General features: G+C 39.0%; 1 protein-coding gene across 2 annotated transcripts; it reads right to left on the bottom strand.

Moving 5' to 3' along the window:
* Positions 1 to 508: 508 nt before the first annotated feature.
* C3AR1 (complement C3a receptor 1) lies at positions 509 to 8,358 on the bottom strand. Of its 2 annotated transcripts, none has more exons than XM_036116571.2 (2): positions 8,250 to 8,358; positions 509 to 3,831 (listed from the first exon to the last, which is right to left on the bottom strand). In XM_036116571.2, exon 2 carries the CDS (start codon positions 3,819 to 3,821, stop codon positions 2,367 to 2,369), a length of 1,455 nt encoding a protein of 484 aa, XP_035972464.1. In that variant the 5' UTR covers positions 3,822 to 3,831; positions 8,250 to 8,358; the 3' UTR covers positions 509 to 2,366. The 2 variants fall into 2 exon arrangements, with proteins under 2 accessions (XP_035972464.1, XP_077931689.1); XM_078075563.1 differs by having other exon boundaries at positions 8,254 to 8,358.
* Positions 8,359 to 13,477: the final 5,119 nt, after the last annotated feature.

The raw sequence follows: 13,477 nt of genomic DNA, 5'->3' as shown, positions 1-13,477 counted from the left end.
GAAATATTGTTGGGAGAGGCAGTCATCCCTTGTAGCTCCGTGTATGGCCTAGACCACCTTGCCTGTGTTCTGGGGTATTTCAAGGATTGGAGATACTACAATTTCGGGAGGAGTTGGATCTCCATCTGGGACTTCCTGTGAATACTCACAGGTACTTACCAGAGTTTTTCATAAGAAATGAGGGAATTCCAATTGTAGGATTTTTTTTTTTTTTTCAGAATACATTTCCCAGGGATGGAGATCTCAAAGGGAATCCAGATATAGCAACATTGAACCTTTATAACTATGCCATTCACCCTAATATCCTGTACACTAAGTGCAGGAGTTTGGGACTTACACCCAGGGTCTTGTGAGATATGTTGGGACTTCCAAGAGCTTAGCTAATTGCCATTCTAGCAAGCCTCCAGCTACCCACTATGAGATTAATTTGCTGTATATTTAGAGATTATGACATATTCTGAATGTCAAACAATTAAGAGGATCCATGAATCTCAGTCTTGCAAGGAAGCACAAGAAAGAAAACATTTATTCATATCAAATATATAAGAAGATTACATTGGAAGGTGGCACTGCAAATTTTACATCATGTCAGACATTGTTACCTCACAATTGAAAGACTTCCCAGTGATTTGCAATTTTTCTATGTAGTACTTTATTACTTATTTATAATCTAGAGCCTCACCTCAATCACTGAACAAATAATCGTGCCTTGCAAGTCTAAAACTTCTCATTCTCTCTCTCTTTTTTTTAGATTAAATAATTATATCCGCTTAGGTGAGGCTATATTGTAGTACAAACAAACCTGAGATTTTAGAAGTTTAACACAATAAAGTTTATATACACAGACAAATGAGAACGTGTTAGAGTTAAATAATTTCTTTTTTTTTTTTAAATGAAAGGATGGAAGGAAAGCTATATGTATGGTTAGAATGGATCCATAGAATAGAAGAAAGTGTGTGGTCATGACCAAATTGAAGTATGATGATTAATGAATATTAGGATGATGGATAAGCAAAAATATGAATGTGGATAAATTCATCTTTCAAGACAAGAAGTGATTTTATCATGTATCTGAAAATTAGCTGCATAAGCACATGACTTATCATGGTAAATATCAGAAGAAATGTCTAAAATTGTTGCAAGTGTTATTTCTGGGAGATGGGAGTGGGAGGAGAGATTGGTCGGACAGAGAGGGGCAGGAGACGTCTTATATTTCATTATAAGCCTTGGGTTCTCTTTAAACTACATGCATCTATATTACTTTAGGAAAGATAAAAATTAATTTTAAAAACCCAAAGATATACCTGGTGAATGATACATGTGTGTAGCCATGCTTTACAAAGTTGGATGGTATTCCTGGAGGGTACTCAGTCACTATGCAGTGAATTCAAGGATTACTGCTCCATCCTCCACCCTCTTTCTCTTCTCATTGGAAATGAGTGTCTTAGGGAATATTAGTTTCAAGCAAGAGGAGAGGAACAATTTGAATCTTACGAAATTAGAGGTTATTAGATGCACAAAGTCTAATATGGAAGACGATTTAGAGGCAGGGGAGGAATAAGGGAATAAAGGAGCTTAGGAAAGGGAATGGACAAGAGATGGTTCTATCAATAGGCAGATTGAGTAAACAAATAGAAAACTCCCCAAACCGCAGTTTACATGCCATTTTATGAGTAAGATTTCAGATGCCTTAGCAGCCCATCTTTACACAGTAGATGCCTCTTTAGTTGTAATAATGGAAACTTGGAATTCCCATGTCCTGTATCCAGGAGTACTGCACATGAGCAGGCATCTGACGTTGTACTCTGCTCCAGGCTCAGTCTCATAACTGCTTGTTTTCATTGACTTTTTCTTTTTGCACCTTCTTTTCATTGAAAAACATCACCACCACCACAACAAAGCCATAAAGAAATGATCATTTTTCACTCAGGTGAGACTAGATGAAATGGTTTTAAATTGAATCTGGGAGGGGATTTGTACAATACTAAAGAAAAAAATTCATGATGGAAAAATCATTCTAAAACAGACTAGGTTCTCATTGATCTCATTGGCTTAATTTGGGATAAAAATAGACTAATTTATACAATGATTCTCTAATTTAGCATTTATTAGAAACAAGAGCGTTTGTTAAGACACTTGCTGGGGCCCACCCCCAGAGATTCTGATTCAGCAAGTTTCTAGGTGATTCTAACAAGTTACCAGGTGACACTGATGCCACTAGGCTTGGACCATACTTTGAGAACCTATGGATTGATTCTTTGATGATTTCTGAAATCTCCTGCTCATGATATCCCTCGTTGTTTTAGAAACATGTTGCACTGGGTGAATACCTAAGAACCTCTGCTTGGGTCAACTGCTCCATATCGTCACACAGTTGTACTGATACTGTTTCTTTCCAAAAAGACTTTGCTTTGGGGACAGCTGGTAGAGTGTGTGAGGTCTTCACTGAAAGCTGCCTCCAGAATACCCTTCATGGACTGCTTTGCTTTCTTCCTGAAATCTCTTCCTAGGAGGGCATAGAGGAAGGGATTAAAGCAACTATTGGCAGATGCTAGAGCAATGGACACGTGGTCCCAAGGCAGCAGAGCTTCTCCAAAGGGAGTTTCTGGGCCAAAAAACAATGATAGGACTCCAACAACGTGGTATGGAGCCCAGCAGACACAGAAGACAACCACCACAGCCACGGCCACTCGCAAGGTTTTGATCCGAGTCTTGGTGAAGCGGCCCCGTCGCATTCGGAAGATAATGAGGCCGTAACAGGTCACCATAACAATAAAGGGCAGAAGGAAACCCACCACTAGCCTAGTGATGGTTATTGCCATCAGGGGTGTTTGTACTTGATTGTCATATGAAAACTGGCCTAAATATTCATCCTGGAAATCTTGGGATAGCTCGTATGCGTATAAGTAATTGGTGGAAGTACCAGAGTAAAGCTCTACATCAGTAGAGAGAAAAGTATCAGAGTTATCTGGTGGGTCAATTCTGTGATCTTCAATGGGAAACCCACTGGGGATTATAGATGAGACCTCATCAGGAGGTTTAAATAAATTATAATATGGATGTTGACTAAATAATTTAGCTGAATCCATAGGGAGTGACTCTCCAGAAGGTCTTTGAAATGTTTGAGAATAGAGGATAGTGGTGGCTGTCCAAGGCAGATCATTTGTTTGTAAAGAGAAAGACTCTAATCTATCATCCATTCCTCCAGGCATCTGAACAATGGAGTTGTCAAGAGACCCATTTTCCAGGAGATCAGTGGTGAAGTCTGAATAACCTAATGAGCTGTAGAGACCAAAATTGTAGCCACACATATGATGGTTGTCTACAGCGAATGTTTCCCGGTACATGAACACAGGTGTACACATGACAAAAGCCACCACCCATATACATCCACAGATAGCAAAGGCTGTCCCCACATTGCGGTGATTCTGGCACCAGATGGGCTTGAGGACCAAGAGACAACGATCCAGGCTAATGGCAGTCAGCAGGAAGACGCTGGCAAACATGTTGAGGAGGATGATGGAGGGGATGAGCTTGCATAGGAGCCAGCCATAGGGCCAGTGTCCTTGGAGAGCCAAGTGAGCCAGGGAGAAGGGCAAGGAGAGGCAGCAGAGGAAGTCCGCCAGTGTGAGATGGAGAAACCAAACCGTGTTCACTGTCCGCTGCATCTTCAGGCCAGCCACCCACAGCACTAGGCCATTGCCTGGCACTCCCAATAAGAAAGTGAGGCTGAGAATGATCATGGAGAGAATGACTTGGGGTTCATACCAGGGCTGTGAGGGTAGGTCAGTTGAATTGTTATCAGCAGAGAAAGGCTCCATTGCTAAACTTCTATAAAAATATAAACAAAAATATTAAAACTATCTTTTTTTTAAAAAAAAACATATCCTTAGAATTATAACCCTCTGTAGAACTACAAAGGCCCCTGTTTGTTTTTTTTTTTAATAGATTTTATTTATTTATTTGTCAGAGAGAGAGAGAGCGAGCACAGGCAGGGGTAGAGGAAGAGGGAGAAGCAGACTCTCCGTCAAGCAGGGAGCCCGAGGCGGGACTCGACCCCAGGACCCCGGGATCATGACCCAAGCTGAAGGCAGACACTTAACCAACTGAGCCACCCAGGTGCCCCCAAAAGCCCCTGTTTTAGTTTGTATTCCTTCACTTCACAATGGACCACACAGAAACATTCTGTGATCGTTAAAATCTGCCATATCAATTTAAATGTGTATCGAAATCATAATTTCATTTGGAAGTCCCTATCAGTGTATATTTCTCCTCTTTCTTGCACTTCCAGTGTCTCAGTCTGCACTGGTTCCTTTCCTCACCCGGTGTTCCCTATTAAAAACAAGTAAGTGGGGCGCCTGGGTGGCTCAGTTGGTTAAGGTCTGCTTTCGGCTCGGGTCATGATCCCGGGGTCCTGGGATCGAGCCCCACATCGGGCTCCCTGCTCAACAGGGAGTCTGCTTCTCCCTCTCCTCCTTGCTCATGCTCTCTCTCGCTATCTCTGTCTCTTTCAAATAAATAAAATCTTTTTTAAAGAAAATAAAGACATAACTGAGTCTACACCTTTTTTTGTGTAGTGAGTCATTTGAAAATCTTCCTTGGAAAAACAGGCTCGCCCTGAGCAAGAAGCCTGACTGAGCCACCTAGGTGCCCCCAGTTATGTCTTTACATACAACCTCATCTTTTCCTTTTGCTTTCAGATTTCTCAAGAGTTGTTTACCCTCTCAGCATTGAGTCCCTCATCACCCATCATTTCTTTCTTGTTTGTTTTTTCAGTGTTATTCATAAATATATACACATATATTCATATATATACATATGTGTATATATGCATGCATGTTTTTCTTGATCAAAATGTAACAAAATTTGATTATTCTGTGCATATTTAAAAATTCTTTAATTATGGTAAAATACACATAACACAAAATTTACCATTCTAACCATTTTTTAAGTATAAAGTTCAGCAGTGTTAAGTATATTCACATTATTGTACAATTAATCTCTACCACTTTTTCACCTTGTAAAACTGAAACTCTAATTCTATTAGACAGTAGCTCCCCACTTCCCTCTTCCCTCAGCCCCTGGCAAACCACCATGCTACTTTCTGTTACTATGTATTTGACTACTCTAGACATCTCATATAAATGGAAATCATACATTTGTCTTCTGGTGTCTGGCTTATTTCATTCAGCATAATGTTCACAAGGCTCATCCATGTTGTAGCATATGTCAGAATGTCTTTCCTTTTTAAGGCTAAATAATATTCCATTGTATGTAAACACCACATTTTGTTTATCCACTCATCTCTTGATGGACATCTGAATTGCTTTCATCTTTTAGCTCTTGGGAATAATGCTGCTATGAACTGGCATGGATATTGTTGTATAAAATGCTTTCCTTTCTCAGCTAGTCTCCACATTATGCAGTAAGATTGTACCTTAAGGAATACTCAGTCTTCATCTAGTTTTTTTCCAACCGTCCCCAAAACATCTTCTATAGCTGATTTGTCCACAGTTATAGCCAGTCTAGGATCACACTTTGCATCGGAACATTATGTTTCTTAAGTCTCTCTCTCTCTCTCTTTTTAGCATAGTTTGTCTTTTTCAAGGATGCTAGCTTGTTTCAGGGTCTGTTGTTCTCACCACTCACTTTTTACCCTTTGTAATTTGTAATGTTTTAACCCCTTGTAATTTGTCTTCTGCCCCATCACAGTGCTAAAATTACCTCTAACTAACAAATCCAAACATCGTTCTCGCTGTCTGCATCCACCACTACATGTTCTTGGCCTCTGTGACATTACCCTCCCCTAATTCCAAAGACTCCCGTAAATGCACCCTACCTTATAGCTTTCTTGAACAATTCACTATTCTGGCTAATGCTGTTTACTTCTGTCTGGAATTACGTCCTTCACCTTAACCTCCTTTGTCCTGCATCCTTAATCTCTGCCTCTTGAAATCCTAGCCATTCTTCAAAACAAGCTCAAATATTATTCTTCCTTGAAATCTCTTCTTATAGTCTCAATCAGAAATTAGTTCTTTAACCTTTTAAATTTGTGTGTATATGTGTTGAACCTCCTTTCATATTCTCTGTGCAGCGATGCATTTTGTCTTGTATTATAATTATTATCATGGCTGTTTTATCTATTATTCTGGCCTTAAATTTCATGATAGTAAAAATGAGTCTTGTTCTTAAGTGCTTGTTCTACTGAAGTTAACACAATGCCTTATATGACATAGAGATCAAAGATTACTTCAGTGGATGGATGTTCATTTGGGGGGTTTAGTTTTCAACTAATTTTAAAATTCTTTTTCTTATCCATTTAATCCATTAAAGATGCTGTCTCTTCTAACTTCCCTTTTGCTTTCCAGTTTCCAATGCTTACTGGCTATAATAGCATTTTGTGTTTCCTTTCATAGAGTCCCAAAATATTTTCGTGACTTGGAATTAGTTCTGCTGAGCCAACCAAATGCTGTCATAGGGTCTTACAGAATTAGCAGAAGTTAAAATAACTGAGTCAACAAAATAATAAAAAAGAAGAAGTGGTTCTCCTTCTCCTTCTCTCTAGCCTTATTCACTCAAATATTCAAGTCCTATCAAGATCCTTTCTTTCTTTGCTGTGCACGGCAGCTACCCTGATCCACTGTCCTGCTCCAATACATGTAGTCATGTGGAGATCCATAAAATATTGAGGGAAGGATAGATCAGAGAAGCTAGGACTAAAAGGAAACATAGCAATTATCTCTCCTTGTCTCTAGTTTTATTTTGCAGTTTTTGACATGGAAACTCAGCAAATTAGGGACTGTCACGTATTCACAACTAGGAGGGTTCTAAGATCTTAAGTCCAATGTCTGTCATGCCAATACTCTTTCTACTACAAAGAATCACAGAACTAAAAAGTCTTTGGTATTTTTTTTTAAAGATTTTATTTATTTATCTGACAGAGAGAGGCACAGTGAGAGAACAAACACAAGCAGGGGGAGTGGGAGAGGGAGAAGCAGGCTTCCCGCTGAGCAGGGAGCCCGATGCAGGGCTCGATCCCAGGACCCTGGAATGATGACCTGAGCCGAAGGCAGATGCTTAATGACTGAGCCACCCGGGTGCCCCCAGGCTTTCGTATTGTTAATAAAGGGAAAGAATACGGAGAACTGCACAGACTGAAGTAATAAAGACTGAAAAGAGGGGTGCCTGGGTGGCTCAGTCTGTTAAGTGACTGACTCTGATTTTGGCTCAGGTCATGATCTTAGGGTCTTAGGATCGAGCCCCAGGTTGGGCTCTGTTCTCAGCACAGAGTCTGCTGGAGATTCTCTCCCTGTGCCTCTGCCCACCCCACCTTGTGCTCTCTCTCCTTCTCTCTAAAATAAATAAATAAATCTTTAAAAAAATATTGAAAAGAGTAAAATTCCAATATAAATAGAGTCATTGGTGTGAGCTATATTTTAAATATCACATATCATCTGTCTTGAAATGAAAGTATGTATGAATCAGTCTTAAAAGCCTTTCAGAATGAACAAGATCACTTTTTACATTTCTCCAAGTGTTTTGGCTGAAAGATACCTCTACATTTAAGATTGGTAGAATCCTTTCTTTCTTTCTTCCTTCCTTCCTTCCTTCCTTCCTTCCTTTCTTTCTTTCTTTCTTTTCTTTCTTCTTCCTTTTTTAGTTTTCAATACTAAATTGGCCAAAAGTAATTAAAAGGATAAAGAAAATCCTGAAACCAAAGTTCAATTATAACAGGAAAAGAAAGTAGATTCCAGAATCAAATACTAACAATAGGGCGACAGAGTCAGTAACAATAAGGAATAAGCAAAAGAATAAAAGAAAAAAAAAAAGGAAAATGGAATGAGAAAAAAAATATATACATAAAGGCAACTGATTTGAAAAGCGAAACTATTGTGAAAAGCTGGAATCAAAGTTCAGAAAGAGAAACATAGTCAATTTAAGAGAGAAGAAAATGGCATGAAAATTCACTATTAGTTCTAGAATGAAAATACGAAGAATGAAGATAAATAGAATGTGGGATATTTAGAAAAAGAAAGGTGGATGTGGGGATAAAACAAAAGAAATAAAAGTTGGGGAAGGAATGCGGGGAAGAGAAGATAATGACCCTCAAACCATTATCGGTAATAAGCAGAAGTAGCACGAGTTATCAGGTGGATGTAGGTTTTCTTACCAAAAACCTGAGACAGTAGCTGAAGACCTCAGCACCAGTCTGGAGGTCCCCACAAATCCTGTGTGGTTCTCACACTTACCCACAATCAAGTTATGAAGTATCTTTAGGAAATCTGCTGAACGCTTTCTCTTCCCTCTTTCTTCGTTTCTGATGATGATAGATGAAACTCCACGCTTTTGACTGCTATCTGACTTCACAGGATGAGTTTTGAAGTGAGTCACTCCTCAGTGTTTCAGATAAGAAAAGTAAAAAAAGCAGAAGTGGGAGGGCATAATTCTCGGATGTTTTCTGCAGGACACAGACTATGGCTAAGGAGAGAGTACTTCTGTACATAAGCTTCTCACTTGATAGGTTTTTGCTTGCATTTTAGAAATGCACACAAATGACCCTACGTAATGTGAGGGTGGAGGTGCTGAGTGGTTGGGATGCATGACCTGCACAACCCAGGTAAGACTCTCCAACAGCATCTCTTAAATGCTTACTATATGTAAAGAAACGTGCCATACGAGAATCAGATTAATTAAGCTATATTCTAATGTTGAGAGATTCACAATATAGTAGGAGTATGCACCCCTACACCCACAAAAAAACGCCTATGATACAACTGAGACTACAATGGCAGAAGTACCAATAGAAGTAAAATAGTAGAGATCCCAGCGTCCTGGGATCGAGCCCCGCATCGGGCTCTCTGCTCAGCAGGGAGACTGCTTCTCCCTCTCCCACTCCCCCTGCTTGTGTTTCTGCTCTCGCTGTCTCTCTCTCTGTCAAATAAATAAATAAAATCTTAAAAAAAAAAAGAAGTAAAATAGTAGAACATAACAGGGAAGGCTACATTTAGCCTGAGGCAAACTAAGAAAGTCTTAAGGTAGAAGTAAGATCTGGGCAGGTCCTTAAAGAGTTTTTTTTTTAAAGATTTAAATTTTTAAAAAATATTTTTATTTATTTATTTTAATTATTTTTTAAAGATTTTATTTATATATTTATTTGACAGAGAGAGCACGAGAGAGCACAAGCAGGGGAAGCGGCAGGCAGAGGGAGAGGGAGACACAGGCTCCCTGCTGGGCAGGGAGCCCGACCCAGGACCCTGGGATCATGACAGGAGCCAAAGGTAGATGCTCAACGACCGAGCCACCCAGGCGCCCCTTTTTAAAAAGATTTTATTTATTTATTTCATTGGAGAGAGAGAGCGAGCTTGAATAGGGGGAGGGGCAGAGGGAGAGAGAGAATCCCAAGCAGACTCCATGCTCAGCCTGGAGCCTGACACAGGTCTCAATCTCGTGACCCTGAGATCTTGACCTGAGCTGGAACCAAGAGTTGGACCCTTAACCGACTGAGCCACCCAGGCGCCCTTGAGCAGGTCCTTAAAGACTTCTATAGATAAGAGAAGCTCACATGCTGTTTAGAGTTTTTAAGTGGAGCAAAATGAGAGGCAGGTCTGTGGGAGAATGCTTCAGGTATTGGGGATGGGCAGAATAGTCAATCAATTAGATTGTTTCATCAGGAAGGAGTGTAGAAGATTGAAGCAATGATTGCTGCTTAAAGTATACCTCTTAAAGAATTCTCACTCACATTATTCTTTTACACATACGCATATGAAATAAAATTCACTTGGGTCAAATGTATTTGAACACTGTTGCCTGGGGTAAAGGCTTCAGTCCATATTAATCAACTTATTGTCCAAACAATATCTGCTCCTTCTCTTGTTTGCAGAGAAATCACCATGAACTATTTTTTAAGGCAGAAAGACCCCAGAAAAATGACAAGAGTTGAGAGTGATTGATTGATTGATGTCCATTGTTATCTAATGACAGGAGTAGTACATATAAGAAAGATTAATTGAAATAATACAAAAGTATAAAGGGTAAAAGAATGAAAATTTTTATTTCAAATTCCACTGCCTGGAAGTAACTAGTCTTAATAGGTTAGCATTCATTCTTTGTAAATTTGTTCTAAGTATAACACATATCTTTTAAAAAGGTAGTTTCAAACAAAAATGGGATTATAGTTTACATGTGATTTTATGACCTGCTTTTTTTTTTTTTTTAAAGATTTTATTTATTCATTTAATTGACAGGGAGAGAGAGAGAGACACAGCGTGAGAGGGAACACAAGCAGAGGGAGTGGGAGAGGGAGAAGCAGGCTTCCGGCTGAGCAGAGAGCCCGATGCGGGGCTCGATCCCAGGACCCTGGGATCATGACCTGAGCTGAAGGCAGTCGCTTAACCAACTGAGCCACCCAGGCGCCCCTATGACCTGCTTTTTTTGCTTAACAATATGTCAGAACATATTTCCATGTTAGTGCATATAATTCTATTAATTATGTTCTGTTTTTTTATCTAGTATTTGGAAACATGGAATAATGAAGGTATTCAGAAAGCACAAATACTAAGCATACAAAAGATAGTATTATCATGTGTGCATATATCCACATTTTATATATATCTACATATATACATAAAATAATTCACTCCCATGTTAAAAAAAACCTTAAATATAGAAGGACTAAAATGAACACTAAAATTTCCAGAACGCCTAGCTATCCTATTTTTACTCCCTGGAGGTAATCTCTTTCATAAATATAAATGCAATTTCATTCCATATGTTGTCTTATGCTTTTTCTAGTTATCTTTTCATATCAGGGCATAGTAGTTCACATCATACTTTTTAAATTGCTCCATATTATGCCATTTAATCAATTATTCCTCTGTTGATGGATAGTCTGTTTTTATCAATATTTTTTTTAAAGATTTATTTATTTTAGAGAGAGAGAGGGGCAGAGGGGAAGGGAGAGGGAGAGAGAATCTCAAGCAGACTAGCTGCTGAGCGCAGAGCCCTATGTAGAGCTCGATCTCACGACCCTGAGATCATGACCTGAGCTGAAATGAAGAGTCAGACGCTCAATGACTGAGTCACCCAGGTGCTCTGTTTTTATCAACTTTTAAAGCAGTTACAAGCAATGCTCCAATGAGTACTTTTGTATTTTACACATCTATGAATATTTCTGTAGAATAGGTTCCTAGAGTTAAATTGCTAAATCTAAGAGTATGTGCATTTACATTTTTGAAAGATATATAATCTCCTACTAAAGAGATTCCATCAATTTATACTTCCACTAACAGTGGTGAGAACATCTTTTCCACTTGCAAAAGATAAGGTCTTTATCATTAAGTTCGGTATCATAAACATGTACTCTACTCCTACTACAGACACTACGCTTTGTGCTGTAGGAGATACAGAAGAAATGAGAGATGTACATCATTATAACATAATAAGGGCAGCTGGGTCACTCTGGAAAACAGTATGGAGGTTCCTCAAAAAGTTGAAAATAGAGCTACCCTATGACCCAGCAATTGCGCTACTGGGTATTTACCCCAAAGATACACATGTAGTGATCTGAAAGGCATGTGCACCCCAATGTTTATAGCAGCAATGTCCACAATAGCCAAACAATGGAAAGAGCTTAGATGTCCGTCGACAGATGAATGGATAAAGAAGATGTGGTATATATATACCATGGAATATTATGCAGCCATCAAAAAATGAAATCTTGCTATATGCAACGATGTGGATGGAACTAGAGGGTATTATGCTAAGTGAAATAAGTCAATCAGAGAAAGACAATATCATATGATCTCCCTCATATGTGGAATTTGAGAAACAAGGCGGAGGATCATAGGGGAAGAGAGGAAAAAATGACACAAGACGAAACCAGAGAGGGAGAGAAACCATAACAGACTCTTAATCTCAGGAAACAAACTGAGGGTTGCTGGAGTGGAGGGGGTTGGGCAGGATGGGGTGGCTGGGTGATGGACATTGGGGAGGGTATGTGCTATGGTGAATGCTGTGAATTGTGTAAGACTGTTGAATCACAGACCTGTACCCCTGAAAAAAATAATACATTATATGTTAATAAAAATATTTTAAAAAATCTTTCTATAAAAAAAATAAAATTTTTTATCTGGTAAAAAAAAAAATAATAAGGGCTGCTGGGAGGTTCCCAATGTGTCCAGAAACATGGAAGAGAGAAAGGCTACTTCTTACAATATAATTCTTACAGAGGCAAACAGATGCACTGAAGAGGTAGCACTTGAGCTAGGCTTTAAAGATGGGTAGAAATTTTACAGGCCCTGGTAGTGCAGAAAAAATAACATTTTATCTGTTTCTCTGCCCTATGAGGTCATGACTTTGTTTCTATGTCCAGTGCCTGTTACATTCTTGGTATAACACATGTTTAGGGCATGAATGAATGAATGAATGAATATGTAGTTGAAAAGTTTGTTGACTTTTGAATATAATTCAAAGAATTAAGAGTCTTTAAGGTTGTTTCTCAAGTGGATTCAGTTTCACTGGCTCCTGTCCTTCTAAAGATTATAAGGCAATTAAAACCAGGTAGAGAACTTCCAGCTGTGATCTTCAGATTTCAGATCAGGAAGGAAATTATTGAAAACATCTTGTAAATAGTACTCCTGCTTCTGGATGACTTCTGTCCCTTCTTATAAAGTACTAGCTGTTTTGTGGTGTAATGTTGAAAATTTGGTGAGATTTATGTGGTTATCTTCTGTTTTGTTCCTTGTTTTTCTTTAACATTTTATTTATTTGAGAGATTGAGAGATTGAACATGAGCAGAAGAAGGGGCAGAGGGAGAGGGACAAGCAGACTCCCCACTGAGCACAGAGCCCAACCCAGGGCTTGACGCAGGGCTTGATTTCAGGACCCTGAGATCATGACCTGAGCCGGAATCAAGATTCAGTGGCTTAACTGACTGAACCACCCAGGCCCCCATGTTTTGTTCTTTTTGAATATCTAAACTATAAACGTATAAGCAAAGATTAGATGCTCTAGAAAGAAATTTTGAATATATATTACAAAGTCAGTCATGAGCTTTATGAACTACTGATTAATTCTACATTTTCAGTGATGGCAATTTGTAGTCACCTGGCCAAATTAAAAACTTCAGAATCATAGAATCTCTAACCTGCTTTGTCTGAGAGAATTAAAAATAAATATGCAACAAAAATTTCTGCCCTTAAGGACTTTGATGAAAACTGAATTTGAATCCCAGCTCTACCACTTCATTGTGGGATTGTACAGAAATTATTTAAACCCTGTGTTTTCATTTCCTCACCTGCAAAACGGGGATTGTGTTGGATCTTATCTATTGAACTTAAGCCCATTCCCATACTTCCTTATTATCTCTCTATTGGAAGCCTGGGCACCACATGTCCTAGACCTTCTCTCCAATGGAATTCCAAGTAGACTCTGCCAGAGGGGCATGCTCATGTGCTATTGGACGGTGAAAAGTAAAGGG

The sequence above is a fragment of the Halichoerus grypus genome, chromosome 6, assembly GCF_964656455.1.
Source record: "Halichoerus grypus chromosome 6, mHalGry1.hap1.1, whole genome shotgun sequence".
Taxonomy (NCBI): domain Eukaryota; kingdom Metazoa; phylum Chordata; class Mammalia; order Carnivora; family Phocidae; genus Halichoerus; species Halichoerus grypus.
Note: the sequence above shows the minus strand (reverse complement) of the source record. Positions and strands in the feature narration are given on the sequence as shown.